Source organism: Protopterus annectens, chromosome 1.part0 (genome assembly GCF_019279795.1).
Source record: "Protopterus annectens isolate FY-2018-M chromosome 1.part0, PAN1.0, whole genome shotgun sequence".
Taxonomy (NCBI): Eukaryota; Metazoa; Chordata; order Ceratodontiformes; family Protopteridae; genus Protopterus; species Protopterus annectens.
In genome coordinates this window covers 712,792,260-712,810,894 of record NC_056725.1, presented here as the reverse complement: position 1 = coordinate 712,810,894, position 18,635 = coordinate 712,792,260, and the positions used below count along the sequence as shown (strand labels likewise).

Here is an 18,635-nt window from a genome sequence, read left to right as displayed (position 1 = left end):
TCATATTTTTATAATTTTTGTCCGAAGTTTTATTATATAATTTTTAATATTTTCTTTTGCCATACCATTGCAAATTAGGTGTAGAACAACTGAAGCTTCCTAAACCAGAACAGAAAGAAGATAAAGGCGTTAAACAAGAAGGTGTGGTTATTAAACGCCGTCTCTCTGCTCTGTCACAGGGGCAAGCAATTTCTGTGGTAGGTTATACAGAACCTTCTCAACCTGAAGAAGCCCCACAAGCCAAGCGACGCCCAGAGCCTATAATTCCATCAGCACAGACCAGGTAAATGTTAGTTTTCAATATTTGTGAAGTTAAGTTAGTAGGTCTTGTGTGTAACACTTGCACGAATTGTGGATTTTTTTCTTGGGGGTAGAATTCTAAAAATAAATGCCTCTGTCTCGCTCCTTTCTGAAGAACGTTTTACGAAGACTGATATTAAAATTTGTGATGCATCCAAGAATAATCTGTAATGGTGATGAGACTGTAATGATGGGGGCTAGCATTTGATTTGAATGAATAAAAGAGAAATCTGTGGTATCCCTCAAAGTCTCAGAAAAACCCAATAATCAACCTATACTGGATCCAAAACAAATCAAGAAGAAACTTCGCAGTGTGGAGGGTGTGATGTTTAATTCCTAAATTGTTGCGCACTTAGTTCTAACTGTGAAATCTAACTATAAAATATGTGCTCCAAAATAATCAAATAGAAAATAGTGTGTAGTGTACAGTTGAGTTAAAATGGAATATCGTTTATTGAAACACACAAATGAGTGATCCATGTGTTTTATAGCTATATTTTACAGTTAGATTTTTATTAAGTGAACTAAGTGCATAACATACGTTAGGAATTGAGTATCACACCCTCCACACTCTGAAGTTTTCTTCTTGGTTTGATTTGAATGAATACAGATATCGGTGACTGTTACTGGTTCACATTGTCAGCCATTTCAGTAAAGGCGAAGAGAGTGGGGTCGCCATTGCCTTTATGGGCTGGAGTTGATGTTTGCATTGACAGTTGGTTATAACCACAATATTTTGCTTCATTACATGCAGTGGTAAGCACAGAATTACCTTCAGAGTTATTTTACGATATTTAAGTCCTCTAACTTACCAGGGTCCTGGAGTGTTTTTGATCCCCAAGCTTACGTTTGGGTTATCCTTTTCCACTGTAGTTCTGGCATATGAGTTTTGCTGCTTTGGTGGTTTTGTCAGTGTTTATCTGTATGATGCAGTAGGGATTAACTTTTGGAGGTGTCTTAAGATAGACCTCTTTCATAAATCTTTTAGGAACCTTTTTAATTCTTGAATACTTCTTTAATCCTTGATATTAAGCTATTTAACATGATTTATTGTTTGTCTATTCATACTGAATAATGGATTAAGATCTTTGGGGGGTGTGGAAGTGGTTAAGAAATGAAGGAAGCAGTATGCAGCTGAGACTAAGCCTGCCAATGGTGTGCACTAGGACATTATTCGTGTCTGTTTTGGCAATAACAGTAGTATGTTTTGCAAGGCTTTAGATCCATTGTCTGATGAGAGGTACCTTGCAGGAGTTCGTAGATGAACTGCAGATCTGCAGATGCTAGATATTTGTTGATGGCCATTGGACAGTATTGTGATCACTGATAGACAGAATTAGAGATATGGTGTATCAGTGGAGGGAGTGGCCACCATTGACTGATAAGGTGAAAATCCACTTCCTTTTCTTGTGGATCATGGTTCTTATCAGACACTATTGAAGTGTTCTTTGTGTGGATCGTTGTTGCAGTTGTATCAGTGACATATATGGTTAACTAATGCATATGTCTGGCTAGCAGCTTGTAGAGCACTACAGATATCCATTCATGGACTGGCTCCTTCCTGATGTAGGGATATATGGCCATGTCCCAGTTAAAGGTGTCAAATTCTGCTGATGTGTCCTCTGTTTTAGTGTAAAAGTTTGTGATGTCTTGGTCAAGTCTCTGATTCTGAACTTCTAATCTGCAGAATTCCTCAAAAGATAAGTACCCATGGGGAAATCTTTTCTTTTGCTACTTGTCTTTCTCCTTGTGAATAATTTTTTGGGACTCTTTGAAAAACAGTCTCAACTGTGAGCATTAGATGCATTCTAGGAGTTTGCATTCAAAGTGTCTTCTTTGCTTAGGAGAGTACTACATTATGATAAATGCCAGATTTTTGTGGGTTCCAGTAGGTAAAAGCTGTGGAAGTAGAAAAGCCTGCTTTCATGCTTAGTTCCTCCGGGAAAAGGCTGAAGACCCTTATGCAGACTTCCGAGTCTGATTAGTCATGCAAATCCTTGACACCTTAAGAAAAAGAATTACTGAAGAGACAAAAGCCAATCTTCGTAACATTCTCACAGATGCTGTGACTAATGCCTTATTTTGCTGTGGAGAGTGGCTTTTGTCACTTGTCATTTGGATCAACCATCTAAAACTGTGGGAGGGCCCTTACTACCCATGAAAATATATAAACAGGAACATTAGCTCGGGGAATTATTGAGAGAACCTTTAGGTCACTATAGAAGAGTGGTAGGCTGCTTCCTTTCTGTCAGGTAGGTCTTAATGCAGAGTAATTGGTGTGGTAGTTTCTCCACCCTCCAGGCTCAGTGTCTGTTTTTGCTTGCCAGACACTGACCGACTCTTTTGGATGTAGTCATGCCGGCAGCTCGAGCTGGATCTCTAGGGCTTTGTACCTACATAATAAGTGCACTAGGCACAGTGGTTGCTTTCACAAAAGTCGCTGACTTTGACATCCACATAAGCACAGATGTAATGTCTCTAGCAGGTAAAAAAGAAATTGATTTTTCCACCTCTTGTAATGTATATCTGTCCTGGGGAAAGACCTATGGATCTGTTGCTTTTTTTAGAAGACCCACATTGCCATGTCAGTGGCTGCATGCTGCTCCATTTTCCCTGAAGTTGCTCATATGAGTATGCTGCACCCATCACGTTACAGGCTACTATGACTCTATTGCCTCATGTTCTGAGCCTGGTCTTCTCATGTCAGACTTCAGGAAATTAGCTGAAAGATTTATCGCAGTGTGACAAAACTCATACTGGGCCTCCAGCCAGCCCTGCACTGCAGGCTGTCAGCCCTTAAAAAAGAAAAGAGGACCCTCCCTGCTTAGAGCATTGGAGTCTTGGAAGATGTCTTATTTAGGTAGACTCACTTTCATGAAGTAACACTTTAAATGGGCATCCAAAGAGATGAGAGGAAAAAAGGTACCTTCACTTGCTATTCCTAGATGAACTTTCATGATGGCATTTCTGGAGCTAGAGTCATAGCCTCTGCACCCTCCCTGAAACCTAGTGGTTTCTATGAAGTCTAACAGACATCCCGGTGCCTACACAAGAATCTGGCAGTGGACTTGATAGCTTAAAGGGAAATTACAGCAGGGATCTGTAAGCTAGTTTCTTGCCCCAACACTGTCGCAGACAACAGGGAGAGTAGAGTACTAGGTAATCTTTGGAAAATAAGTCTACATACTTGCTGCTTTCATGTTCAGTACTGTAAGTTGCCAGACCAATGTGATAACATTTGAAGTGGATAACCTAACATGAGAGATTTTGAGTATTCAGATTTCCAGATTGCTGTGTAAGGCACAGAAAAAAGTGGATGTTATGAAATGTGAGGGTGCAACATCAAGAACATGCAAGTACAGGAATTCTTAGTAGGAGACCTGTTAAGTTGAAAAGCCGACCCATAACAGAAGATGTTAAGGGCGATTTATTTAACTCATTCACTCCAATGGCGCTCAGGAAGTTTGCACTGTAACTTCCAGTGGGCGGAGCCTAAACCTTTTGACAGAATCAAATTATGTCCTCACATTTGAAACAAATGTTCATATCTCTGGAACCAAAGGGGTTATGAAAGAAGTATAAATGGCAAACTCTTCAGCATGAACTATTTTTATAATAGTATTCTTTAGATTCTAGGTGTTGAGCCGAATTTTATAAGTCACAGTAAACACCATAACTATTATATTTGTAATATTTTGTGAACAACCTACAATATCTCAACTACTCAAGTTACACACATACTGTCAGCAGCATTTTATTCATCTAGCTGAAAGCATTCATATGAGGCTAAGGAATTCTGACTGTGTTACTTGGTTGAAATATTTAGAAAAATTTGAAAATTATATCTTTATAAATTAATATCATAAAGATAACAGTTACTCTCTATTTACCTGGACTAGACAGAGGTCAAATATTAATGCTGTTGAGTTTTCTGTTGTGTAAGCTTAGAGATGAAATATTTTAAAACCTTGTATGTAGCATGGTTTTGGAATTATTGATACAAATATGAATGAGCAATATTCGACGGATAAAGGAGTCAGTAGGAGTTAACTACAGATACACCTGGAGGTGTCACTCGGTGGGGGGGGGGTCTGTATCAGATTATTGAAATCCGAATCCACTGAACACCTCTTCATCGACTAATGTCTTCGAGTGATCATTACATCGAAAATTTTCCCATAGTAAGTAACCAGAAGACCATCAGGAATTTATCATTTTCCCCACTGTAGTGTGATCTCGGAGTCAGTATATTTAGTTATGGGGAGTGTGGGTCACAGCCCCCCACATTGCGGGTGTGTGAGAGGCATAGTCCCTCACCAGGGTGGGTTTTACATTTTTGTGTGTTTATGCAGTCGTTATATTGGCCCACTGGGTACTTACTGTGGGAAAGGTTTTGATGTATTGATTATTCAAGGATGTTTGGTTTCAATTAAAAATGGGTCGATGAAGAGTTGTTCTGCGGATTCAGATTTTGATAATGTGATACAGACCCATCACTGGGATGTAATGAGTTAATGCACGCCTAGACAGACAAGCTCCATTTTGATCCTGTCACTCAGGCAAGTTTTGCTGGAAGAAACGGACAAACTCATTGATATTCTGAAATATTTTTTTCATTCACCCAGTCAGCATTGCCTGTTCTAATTTGTGGATGGGCGTAATGTTAGCAAATAAAGATGTTCAACCTAGCTGCATGAAGCCAAGGAGGATAAAGGTTGGTAGCTACTTGGGAACCAGAAACATGGTAGGTTTTAAAAAATTCTTTATGTAGGGACCAGTGAGTCTTCCCTGGAGCCCTAGACATAAGTCAGAACATTACCGCAAGGACAAGCATTCAGGTCTTGTCCTTACTCTGCTAGAGATAAGTCTGGAATTTTTCCATTTCATTTTCTAAACACTTGAAAAAGCACATTGGTATGAGAGCATGTGTATTGTTATAAATATACATTTGTTTATATTACACTGTTGCAGTGCTCCTGTGGTGTTCTTTGAGCCAGTATATATCTGAGGTGGTGAACCATCCCAACTAGTTAGGCCTCAAGTCCCATTCCATCTTCTGCTTTGATACAGAATGAGGGATTTGGAGAGGCACACCCCTGGCTCCCAGCTTTGAGTGTATTCTGGGATTCTTGCACTGTCTTGTCCACACATAGGACAACAGGAACACTTATTTGACCCATGTAATACCAAGAAACTTGTTCTGAAGTGTCTTGATCAAGATTAGTGGTACTTGCAAATGAGGACTTTCCTCACAGAATTGCCTTAAGCATAGTTGGAATGGCCTGTACAAATTGCAGAGGGGTTCTTTAGTCCATCGTGCACAGTAACTTCATTTTTTTATTCAAGTAATTTTATTCAATTTTGTTTTAAAGAATAATTAATAAATTTTGCAGCTCATATAAGAATAAATTGAATGAACTATTTACAGAATGTACAGTGGCCTCAAAACAAATGAAGACAACTTACTTCTGATGGTTTAGACATCAAGCAGATGATTGATATCTTGTATGACTGAGTTATCAGTGTAGGATCACACACTTAGGAATTTCAGTTGGAAACCTCTGTTAAACCCAAAACAGCCCTTTCCAAAACTTGTCCTCTTTGGGTGCCACACAACCAAGCACCAGTTCCTGATCCCCTATACTCGGACAGGTACTGGCTCTCATTCTGGCACATACAAGCATTAAGAGAATGCTGATGTCACTGTTTCTGAGAAGGTCAGCTTTAGCTCTTTCATCCATTTCTCCAGTACATATGCACTTTTTATTGCCTTAACAGGTTTATGAGGATTAGTTTGGCATTGACTGTAGCCCCCATCCATTTCCCAAAGTGAGGTTTCTGGCAGCCCTGAGTTGTATTTTATTTGGAACCAGTCATTTGGAATGCTCTCAAGATAGACTGATGGCACCATGACCTTGGAGAAGGTGGATGCCATTTGCTTTTTCTGAGGGGATAGAATAACTCTAAACATTGCTGACTCCTGTGTGTGTGTGTGTGTGTGTGTGTGTGTGTGTGTGTGTGTGTGTGTGTGTGTGTGCGCACAGTGGGGCTCAAACACCACAGTATATTGTGTCTTTGCCACTTGATGTGAACACCTTAGGAAAGAGTTGCAAGAGCATGCACTGATGCCATTTGATGTGGAGACCTTAGGAAGGAGTTGCAAGAGCATGCACTGATCTACCACATCAGGGCTCACAGCACTCTAGTATTTGTCACCTACCCAAGTTTCAGTCTTACTTAATACTTAAAGAAGGTTCTACATAATTTTGATGACCTCCCTGAGTCTTGGATCAGGGATGACCTTTGTGAAGCTGTCTGTTTTTTGCAGTGGGATGCCACATGTTCCACTATAATTTTCTCTGTGTTGGCACTTCGACTAGGGCTGCAGGCTCAGGCATGTGCCTCTGCAAGATGGCATAGCTGTGGTTGTCATATCTGGAGGAATTTAAGAACAAGATCCTGGATGCAGATTACTTGGGGAAATGCTGTTTTACAGGCCTACCCTGTATCTGGTACATGACCACCTCCTGAGGAAGAAATTGTCCCTTCACCTTTGTAGAGGTTAATTTTATGATCTTTCCTCCTCCTTTGCCCAGTCATTTCCAGAAGAAGGTGCAAGTTCTCAAGAAAGGCCATCAGAGCCGGTATCTGTGTCATAGAAGGGTAAAGCCCCTGAGTATGATGCACAGATGACCTGAGTTTCCCAGTTTGGGAACCTGTAGGAGATAAGGCAAGATGGGAATGAATGACTGCTGCCAGCTCATGCATACTAGGGAGCAAAGGAGTCACCTCTGACTCACCACTTGGGTGACCGCTTGTAGTAGCACTAGGTGTTTCACATATGAAGTACAGCCCTAGAGAACATGCACTGCTGTGGTGCAGAGACACAATCTGAGGGTAATTTTGTGTGCATAGGCAAGTCTCCCACAAAATGCACCACACAGTGGAGTTCATTGAACTACAAAACGGGAATAGATGCTCTCTCCCTGGGAAAGGATAATTCACCTCACAGGGACAAAGTGGCCTGTTCCTTACTACTTGACTGTTGCCACTGGGGGGAACAAGACTGGTAGAGCTTCCAGGGCTGGAACAAATGGGCCATAGGGCTCTCACCTAACCTGGGAATGGTCAGCTGCACCCTTGCAGAACATATTGGGATAGTGTGGTGCAAGAAGAGAAGTGCTCTTGGGCATTATACTGTTGCCCTCTCCGTTGCTAAGTGACTGAGAAGAATATCCCTGCCAGCTGCTGTGCTGCATTCCTTACTGTAGTCTGGGGCTACCCAATGGGGATGGAAACCATCACAAAGAATTTTGGGGTTCTGTATGTGATCTATCTGGGCCAAATTTTGGAGCTTACCATTCCTTTCCTAGGAAGAGATTTGGAGGTAGATCAATCTGTTTCAAGAGGAATTCTTTTTAACTGGCCCAGAATGTACAGGTCAGATGGGGCTACAAAGATTGTCCTTCCTTCATAGGTGATCTGGATTTTTTTCTGTCATCTTTTACTGGACAAGAAGGATACTTCCATTTTGGATCTCATTGATTTCAACCAGCATATTTTTTCACATGGAGTTTTAGGTGGTCCAGGGATCACTTCTCTTGCAGGGTGCTTAAATGTTGTTACTGGACACAGTGAATACCTTTTGGCATATTATCGTTTAGTGACAACAGAGGTGATTCATGTGGCCCTTTCTGGGTAGACATTACATCTAATAAAAAAAAAAAAAGTGTTGTCATTTTGGCCATACTATGTGGGTGTTGTCATTTTGACCATACTATGTGGCATAGAGGGAATAAAACCCTGACTTAAACTTGGATGACCTGTATATGGCTGATGGTTTGAATGCTGGAGAAGCTGGGCTGGAAGAATGGAAGGGAAGCAGCCTTTTCTGGCAATCCTGTCCTTAGAGGAGGGAAGCAGCTAGTCCTACTGCTGTACTGGAACCTAATGGAGGCTATATACACTAGCAGTTCATGGGGCGTCTATATCACATTATCAACAGTTTACTTAATCGAATCAATAAAGGTAGAACTTTATTGATCGATTAAGTAAAACATCGAATAACGTAAAAAAAAAAAAAAAAAAATGGTGTAGGCAGGGGGGGCAAGCCCCCCTGCACCCACCCTACTTAAAAATACCAACTCTGAGACCGCACTACATTGAGGTAAATGGAAATCTCCCCTTATGGAGATTTCCGTTTACTTGTACGATGTTCTTCACTTTCGATATTGTCGTGCCGACAATATCAGACTCGATATTGTCAGCTTACGACAATGTGAAGTAGACCCGTTCATGGGTGCTCACTAGGAGCAGCTGAGACATGGTGGGAGTTATGCACATCAAGTAGCATATGCTGTGGCTAAACCTTTGCATGTGGAGTACTTTGCATGTATGAGTGGGCTGTCATTGAGAGCCGAAGCGGTCAGCTTCTGCAGGGATCAGGGAATTAGGGTATTGCAATGAAAAATAAAATCGGTGATGTCTTGCTGGAGGACAGCCTCCCATGGCTTGCTGTTGTACTGAGAAACACATGAGCAAGTTGAAAAGTGGAGGTTTTCTGATTGACAGACAACAGGGTCTATAAATGAAAAAATTATCTCCATGTGGATTTTGGAATACTTCAGTGTCTGTCATTTTATTTTGACTTTGACTGGACTAGGATCCAGGATCAGACACTTCTGTGCATTTTTGGCTTAATGGCGGTCAGGAGTCCTCATGGAGCTGTTTACATGCCTGAGGGGACATGTGTTGCACTATACTGTGAGTTTTCATTAGTTCAGAGCTGCAGTGTGCTCAAGGACTCACTTCTGTTGTCTGACTCTTGTCACCAGGCACTGGAGTGGTTAACAGTTCTCATTGACCTTTAGATGGTCTTTCCCTTTATGGCATAAATGTGTTCCAGGTTTTGATGGTGGATGCCTGGCTTTAGAGGGTGAGGACCTTGCCTGGGGGTTCCTATTTTATGTCGAAAGTTTAGTCTACCTGGTAAGGTAGGGTCAGTATTCATTCACTTTGAGCTGAGGAAAGTACATCTGGCTCTAAATACCTTGGAGGAGACATTTTTGTGGGTTTTCATGCAGTCAGAAAACCGTTTCTCATACGGTATCAAAACAAGCAAGGGTTCACAGAGTCATTACCCCCCTTTGCAGAAAAATGATGCTTTTCTTGCACTGGGAAGTAGACAAGTCACAAGGGATGTAATTTTTTTTTCAGAATTTCACATCCTTGGGCAAGGTATCAAGCTGATAGATACTTTGAGTTACTTCTTCATTTTTGTCCTGCAGCTGGGGATTCTGAAGCTGTTCCTGGTCAGGATCTTGAGAAGTGAAGTACTTTTGAGTAAACCTCTTGGGTGCACAGAAAGATGAGGTCAACCTCTTCTGCATGATTCAGCAGGGTGAGGTTATTGTTGATGTGTTTTCTCTGTCAGGTACAGGGAATTCTTGTAAATATTTCCAATAGTTATATATCTAAGTTGCAAACTTCTGGAAATGAATACAAAAGCTTGTGGTGGACGAGAAAGGCATGGTTTCGGGTGCAATTGTCTCTAGTTATACAGGAAACTTTCCCAGTCCATAATAAAACTGTTTCCCAGTGCTGAAATGTCATTTGGCTCCACCATAGTTTTCTAGATCCATACATAAACGTTGATTCCACTGTATATGCTAGCCATATCCTAAGAGTTTTGAATATGCTAGAAAAACTTTCCATCTGGCACTCCAGTACCCGCAAGTCAAAATGGCTTTCACTTTGGGTTAAGCAGCATCCTACAGGTGGTCTCTACTTAAGACCACCTGCATGACTGCTCTATTCCACTGTCAAGATACATGTCAGCTGTGGCTTCACATCATTACATTTTGGATAGTAAGACTGTGGTCCTGCACTGACTGCTAAGCAGATCTTTAAAGATGTGCTTTATTTCAGAACTGCTTTAAAGAACCCCATTCCTACTCTGAACTTCATGGTTGATGGGCTTGCCCATTTTTGCTGCTTAACCTTGCTTTTACAGTACTAAAGTCTTGGAAGAATAGTGCTTCTGGTAGCCATCAGGTATTCATTAGGTCACTTTTATAGTATTTCTTACATCTTGGATTTCACTGCTTGGTGTCCCATTCATCTGTCTGCTGTTCACTAACTCAGTAGCCTTCCTTCTGGTGCAGCATATACCCATCACAGCATACATATAGCATGCTAGTACAAAGGGGATGTAGGCCCATGCCATCTACAGAACTTTCTTGTTGCAGAATGCATATGCAGATGTCTTGTTCAGCATTGCATAGTAGTCCTTTGCATTCAAACATTTCAGTGGAGCTTGGGCAGATAAGCACCCCATTAGGGATTTGTTCTTTATTTCTTTCATTCATCCATCCGCAGCCCCTTTTTCCCATTTTTTGCACATGGGTCGGAGTGTCATATCGTATGGTATTTGCTTGTTAAGAGATTCTTGTGACTTTCCTTATGCCTAGCACTAAAATGGGAAGGTATGGTAGTCCGATCCCTATAAAGACTGCCATACTAGCTGTATTTTTTTTTCTTGATGCAGAACATGTCAAGAATTGTGGTAATTAACAAAGCTTTATGCCTAAATCCATCTGCCACAACTTTGAGCCTGTTCCTAGATTGTAAATGCTTTGAGGCCTTGGGATGTTAAGCATTGTCTTTGACTGGGCCATTCTCCTCCATCAAACATCTACCCAAGAAAAAACACAGGGACAGAGAGAGCAGAGAACTGCAGAGCAATACCCCAGAGGTCTGCATCACCTGATGAGTGTGAAACAACTGGCCCCAGTAAAGCACATTCGCAGTCGCTGGACTAGGCATCTCGTCTCCCAGCTCCTCTTATTATCTTCACAGGTTGTCATAGCTGGGGAATCTAGCGCATCCATATAGACTGCCTCACAGGGGCCTTCCCTGGTCACGTGGCATCTTCTGTAATGCACAGACACCCTGAGTTGGCCAGGGCAGAATCCATAAGGTATTTGTTCACAAGGAGACCAAGGATTTTTGATTGGAGGTTTGACATTATGGACCGGGCTCTTGGTCCTTGTGAACATAAGTCCCCCCTCAAAAAAAACCCAGAAAAGAAGAGACATTTCTTCTCTTCTTTTGTCTAGACAAATGGCAGTCAAGAAGGTTATAGGTAGGCCTCCACCCCCCTTCCCAAGTAGCCCAGGAGGTCTAGATCGAGCTGGCCTAAGTGTTTTGAAAGCCCTTCAAACTATACTGCCAACCCATCCAGTGCCTGAATAACAATATCTCATTCTTTCCTGTCTAATAAAAAGGAAGTAAGATCTCTCTTCTGAGGAAAAAAGAAGTGGAACCTCTGACACAGAGCAGGATGGTCTTGACCCAAGTCTCCTAGATCTAATTTCCTCTAGGGCTTTGACTCTGATGTAGAGGGCACCTTGACCCTGACTCTCCTAAGGGAGAGATTTCTTTTAGGGAGATTCTGACCAGCGTGATTTTTTTTTTCAGTGAGAAGATAGAAAAATCTCAGACACCCAAAAGAGATTTTAAGAGCAATTATAAATGGAAGCCCCAAGGGCCATGGCCATCTTGCCTATCCTGGATACCCAAGGGAATGCTTTTGTAGCAGCATCCCAACCTCTGGACTCCTAACCCCCAGCCTCAATAAAGCCAGACATATTTTGCTATGTGCAAGATGCCCCTAAGTATAGTTACAAAACTCAGTAAGAGTTATGTGATTGTATAGTGATAACACAAGCCGGGTCCTAGATAGGTTTGGTTAAAAAAGTGTATACTTGAGCAACCATGGCTTTCATGGCAATTAATTGTCAAACCCACATGATAACCTTTGTGTTGGCCATCCTGGATCATATGGGACAAAAAATGGAAGAGATCTGACTTTTGAAGGCCAGTCTCTAGAAATTTCAATCAGACTGCCGCTCAAGTGGCCAAACACTCTTATGTGGGTGCAGTGTTGTGAATGCACTGTCTAGTGCAGTACCTGGTTATTAAAGGGCATGTCTTACTGATAAGAAATTGGATGAGAGGAGAAGAATCATGTAAGGGATCTGACAACTTTTTCGTTTCCCTATGCTGATGTATGATAGGATTAACCCTGTTAAACCTGGTCCTTTTTATATTAAATAGTCCAAAGACAAACTGCTAAAAAGGAAGATACCTCAGTTTAAAGAGAGGTAGGGCAGCGTCAGTAAATGCAAGCCTGGCAGAGAGCAGTTGTGACTGTGCCATATGACCCCTCCACCACCACCACCACCACCGATGTTCTTCGTGTTTCACTGTTGCAGTCATCACATTTGGGTTATCTGCCTGCAGGGTAACCCACAGTCGGCCTGAATACCAGAATCTTGGGATTTCTGCGTCGGACGCTGTCGCTTCTTCCATGACGTCAGGACGTCATGAGTATAAAACATGCAGCCAACGCCATTACATCTGTCTGTCTTGCTGTGCGAAGCAGAAGCAGTTCGCAAGTGCCGGTCGGCTGCCTCCTGAAATTTTCATTTTTCGAGTTTCAGACCTGAAGTCTTCTAAAAGATAAGTACCCCGTTGAGGATCCTTTTTTCTTGCTCTAACCGATGTCAGAAAAAGTCAGTAATTGTCTTGCCTGTGGAAAGCAAATACCTCACAGAGATTTTCATTCTTACTGTGTCATCTGTTTAGGCCCAGACCACAATGTTCCTTGATGTCGGTTTTGTGCCTTATTCAGCGCCCGAACTATTCGTCATCTGGCTATTTTTCTCACTAAATTCTTTTGCTGTCATTCTCCGTATTCCGAAATGGCTTTGATAAGCCATCCGACTGCTAATCTTCTGGAAAAATGTAAGGATAAAGACAGAGAGAGACCGCATAGGCCGGTACACAGTGCGGCACCTTCACAGCCCCTGATACCTGCTTCTACAGATTCGCAGGCCACTGCTGAGACCCTTTCAGAGTCCGATATGCTGCAAGTTGCTTTTTCGACTATGGAACCTGCAGATGTCTCTACCTTGGATGGGTCCAGAGCTGCTGTGCAGGCCTTCTGAGGGTGTATTCCAACCTTCTGATGTTCGTATTAAACCAGCATCTTCATTTTTGACTAAAACTACTGAGTTTTTCTGGCCCAGAGTTCGCATTTCGCCTAGAAAACAGAACAAAGCGCATGCTCAAGCTCCCATGCCACAGAAACAAATGCTTAGAATGGCTGAAGACCTTATAACTTTAATTAGGGGAAGCCAGCCTTCCCCCTCTAAAAGACAAAGGATTGATTTTCCTTCTGATTCTGCAGACAGTGAGCCTGATGACTCGGATCTCTCTGATTATCGGGGCATTCCCTTATCTACCTATGAGGATTCATATGCAGAGGATTCCATCCCCTCTGCCTCCCCTCCAGAGGACTTTTCTTTTGGTGGAACCTTGCATACCTTAAGAGACCATTTCCGCTAGGAATGCCAGGACTACCCAGTGTCCAAAAAGAGACTCGGAGAATTTTTAAACTTGCCTCAGCACAGACATCTAGCTATACCCCCTGTTCTGGAGATTGTAGATGATGCCTTCTTGGAATCCAGCCTTACCCCTGATACCCTGCCTCTTGCAGCCAGGAAACCTGACTGGTATTACAGAGTACCTGTCACCCACAAGTTTCTCTTTAAGAATCCTACTGCGGATCCAGAGACCATTTCCCAGGGACCTAAAGGCATTAAGGTTACAATAGCCCAAAAGCCCTACCCCTTTGGACAGGGACTCTAGGGCTTTAGACAGATTGGGTAAGAAGATGTGCACCTCTGCTACTCTTGCCATCGGGGGCTTTAAATTGCCAGTTTCATATGTTAAAGTATCAGCAACATATTATGGCGCTAATTAAACAGAAAATGATGTTGATTCCTGATTGTGTAGAACATAAAGATTTACAAGAGTTAATGCATTCTGCTAACCAAGTTGGAAAACATACTTTGTAATGTGGTTATGATGCCTTTGAGGCATCTTGCAAGGCTGCTGTCACTGGGTCTGTTCTTAGAAGGCATGCTTGGCTTAAGAACATATCTTGCCAGACTATGTCAAAGCAAAATTACTAAATGCACCACTAATTCAAGAATGCCTGTTTGGCAATAAAGCAGAAGAAGTCCTCAAAAAGATGGAGGAAAAAGCTAAATCTACGCAAACTGTTCTTTCCTACAGGTAAAGCCACCTTCTCAGTCCTAACCCAGGGGCAGCATACCACCACAATTACAGTCTCAGGGTATGCACAGATCTAAGCAATGGAGTGCTCCCACCTCTAAAACAGGGAGTAGTAAGCGAACATCCTATGGTAAAATCTCACAATGACTTATCCTTAATTCTTCCAAGCCTTGCCCTAGTATTTACGCCCTTAGGAGGAAAACTTGTCCTACATGCAAAAAACTGGGAGTACATCGCCCAAAACAGATGGGTCTTGAACATTGTATCCCAGGGATACAGATTCTTCTTCCATTCACTGCCAACCCCAAGTGGATGGCCAGACCCCCCCCCCCCCAAACCAGTGGGCAGAGGCCCAAAAAGCAAGTATTTTCTCTTCTCAGTATCGAGACTATTCGACCTGTCCCGGCAGAGCAGAGGAGACAAGGTTTTTACTCCAGACTGTTTCTGGTATCCAGGAAAGAAAACTGTGGGCACCCTATCCTGGATCTGTCTGTTCTCAACACCTTCCTGGTTGTTCCAAGGTTCAAGATGCTTACTCTCAAACAGCTGCTTTCTATGCTAGCCAAGGACTCCTGGCTAGCCACCCTAGACTTAAAAAGCTTATCTGCACATCCCCATAAGGGAATTTTGCAGGAAATACCTATGTTTCAGAGCAGGCTCTATGCATTATCAGTTCTCTGCACTTCCATTTGGCTTATCTACTGCGCCCAGGGTATTCACAAAATGCCTAGCTCCAGCCATTGCATATTGCAGGCAGAGAAAAAATCAAATTTACACATACTTGTACTATTGACTGATTCAGGCGGACAGTCAGGAATTGCTACTCCAGCACCTGACATATGTAAAGAGACTTCTAACTTCACTGGGGTACACCACCAGCGAAAATAAATTGCATCAGGTACTCAGCCAACAGGTTGTATTCCTGGGAGCAAGCTTGAACACAACTTCCCAGATGGCATTCCTCACTCCAGAAAAACAAATGCATTTGACAAACTACTTTGATCTACTGGCCACCAAAACCCAGCTATCTGCAAGAAAAATGCTGCAAGCCGTAGGGTTCATGGACTTTTGCATTTTACTAATTCCATATGCAAGACTGCATATGAGGAAACTTCAGTGATACTTAAAAAGTCTCTGGTGTCAACTTTCTCAGGACCTGGAAACAATAATTCATTCCTTGCCTAAGGGCAGAGTTTCTTTGGTGGGCAGAGGCCTGCTACCACAACAAAGGACTCCCTTTCACTCTACCCCCTGCCGCCCAGACCTTAACAGACACATCAGACTATGCATGGGGGGCTAACATGGCAGGACAAGATATTCAAGGCAAATGGAGCCCAAATCAAATGCACCTGCATGTCAGTCAAAAAGAAGCGTTAGTTGTACAGACTGCTCTGACAGCCTTCCAACACCTTTTTCTTCCAGGGCAACTACTGACAAAGACAGACAACACCACAGTTATGTGGTACATAAACAAGCAGGGGGAAACCCATTCCTATCCACTCTGCAGGTTAGCCATGACTCTGTGGGACACAGCCTTGAGCAACCAAGTGCACCTGCAAACTCAATTCCTGCCAGGCAAACTAAATTCACTGGCAGAATACTTAAGCAGAAATCTAATGGACCCATGTGAGTGGAAATTGGAACCCAAATCATTCAAGCTGCTGATCCACAGGTGGGGGCACCAGCGGTGGACCTCTTCGCTTCCCCTCAGAACTTTCAGTTGAGCAAATATTGCACCAGAACTCCCCACAGCCAAGCATGGAAAGTGGATGCTCTGTCCTTTACTTGGGAAAACCCGTCAGTCTATGCCTTCCCTCCCAATGCCCCTCCTTTCGAAGGTTCTACTAAAGATCAAACAGGACAAGCCAAGGACAATCTTGATTGCACCAGACTGATCACGCCAGCACTAGTACCCACCTTTGCGCAGTCTGACAGTACTGCCACCTTGGCACCTGCCTCAGACCCCCCCCCCCCCCACTGTCCCAGCAGGAGCACCAGATTTTGCATCCTCAGTTACAAACCCTGAACCTAGCAGCCGGGTTCATCCCCTGAACCCTCAGTAAACAAGCTGGATGTCATCCTGGAGGCAAAAAGGCCTACTACTAGAAAATCCTATTCAGAAAAGTGGAAAAGATACTGTTCTTGGTTTGTTTTTACCAATTTTTTCTGCCAGTTTATGGTTAATCTATTATCAATATATTTTTTCATTTGTTTTTTATACATTTCAATGGTTTGTAATGTATAGTTTAGGTTTTTAATTTTTAAACTTAATTAGGTGAATTGGTTTTATTTTTGAAACTAATACACTTTTTAGTAACATCAAGGTTCTAAATATTTATTTTATTTAATATTGTTGTGTTTTCCTACTGGTTTCCCGCTAGCTTGATTATCTGTTTTATTGGCTTTTTATGTTTTGAAAAGTGTATATTGAATGTTATACGGATGTGACGTGTTTTTTGAGTCACTTCCTGTACTTCTATTTAAAACTTGGTCGCTTTGGCACTGGTTTTATCTCTGATGAAGCTACTTTAATAATTGTGGTGAAAACGCTTGCCTTTTGTAAAAAATAAAACTTGCGTTAAGGATTTCTTTGTTGTTCTCTTGGACTCAAGGTTACCCGTGTCTTTTGCATTCATTGTGGATTTTTTTGGTCGGTTCCTGTTCTTGGAACCAGTCTCTAGGAATGGACACAAAGGTATATTAGGCTTAATTAACTCACAGATACACCCAAACACTTGCAATGAATAAAGTGCTTAGACTGACTAAAAGTACTGTTAAAAAACTGTAAAAACCTAATAGCTTAATGAATTGCTTTATTGCTTGATTGATGGAGTGTTTTTTGTGTAAAATGGAGGGGAGTGATGTATGTAACCATTCTGATGTAGTCTTGGGCAAAAACGTACTGGGAACTGTGTTCAGCGTTATACTTCTATGTGGTGTGCTGTGCTGTCATTAAAGGAGTTTTTGGGTGAACAGCAGCTGTCTGATTGCTTTTATCTTTATTAGTGACTGCTTGTGCACTTGGTCCGTAGTTGGTGTTCTGTTTAGTGACTTTATTATTCCTTGTAGCTGTACCTTTTCTACTATACTTTTCCCTTTTTTGTTTTTCTACCTCCCTCTTTTCATTCCTTTCTCTCTCTTGCATGTGTGTTCTCTGTGTGAGTGAGTGTGTTAGGTAGTGTGGTTGGGAGCATATCTGAAGCCCCCAAACCAGGCTTCTGAAAATGCACAGAGTGTGGCCACAAGCTCTCCCCAGCTGATGGCCACACACTCTGCGTTGAATGTCTTGGGGCAGCCCATTTGGACACCTCCTATTCCATCTGTGCCGGGTTTAATCCCTGGGCACTGTTGGATAGGAGAAATAAGCTAATTTTGAGGGGTCTTCTTCCCCCTACCACCGGGGCACAGGCCTCTTTTGCCCTGGCTTCTATTTTTGTCTCCACTCCAGCCTCTGGGACTCAGATTCCCACCAAGAGGCCTTGGGGATGGAGACAAATCAGTCAAGGCTAAGGACAGAGCCAGGAAGCAATCCCCAGATCGCTTGGCTTTGGTGGGCCCTCCAGCTAAAGTTAGGTCTGCTCCAAGGACGGAGTCTCCCTGGCTCTGTTCCCCTCTGTTCTTTCTGGAGCCAGAGGAGCATCGGACCTGGTTGCCAGCACAGGCTTTCCCTCACTGCCCTTCTAGGCTGATGTCGTTGGGCTCCTCTTCTAGCTCCACCTGCAGCCTTTCCGAAGTGGAGATGGATAGGATGATGCAGAAGTTTATCCGCACCCAGATGCATTTGGGAGTCCTGCCTGCTCCCTCTCCCTCCGGAGCCAGGGGCATGCAATCAGCATTCATCCCTATTGCTCCTTTTCCAATCCAACCTCTGGTTTCGGAGCTCTTGGATCAGAGACAGTCTGCATCGAGGGGTCAGCTCGAATTTTACGTTTTACCTCGACGCCTGCTATACCTCGACGCCTGCTATGGCCTTGTGCAGGTCAGATCTGTCTGGCTCTCAGAGCCAGAGCCGAGGGGATGGCGTCCGCTGCAAGCCTTTTGGAGCAGAGGCTTCTCTTTGGTATCTCTGCACCTAGAGGTTCAGCTCGGGCTCCCCCTTCGGGTCAGAGAGTTATCACTCTGACCATTTTTCCTTCTCAGGAGGTCGTTCCCCTTCGGCTTTCGATGTAGTGGAGAGGGTCCTCTCAATCCCA

General features: G+C 42.8%; 1 protein-coding gene across 2 annotated transcripts in view; it reads left to right on the top strand.

Annotated features, from left to right (window-relative positions):
• SYMPK (symplekin scaffold protein) overlaps window positions 1-18,635 on the top strand; it is a 2,606,756-nt gene that overhangs the window by 706,933 nt on the left and 1,881,188 nt on the right. For both annotated transcript variants that reach the window (XM_044062505.1, XM_044062497.1), the window contains exon 12: window positions 79-283. In XM_044062505.1, the coding sequence (XP_043918440.1) occupies window positions 79-283 (205 nt within the window). The remainder of the gene's footprint in view (window positions 1-78; window positions 284-18,635) is intronic.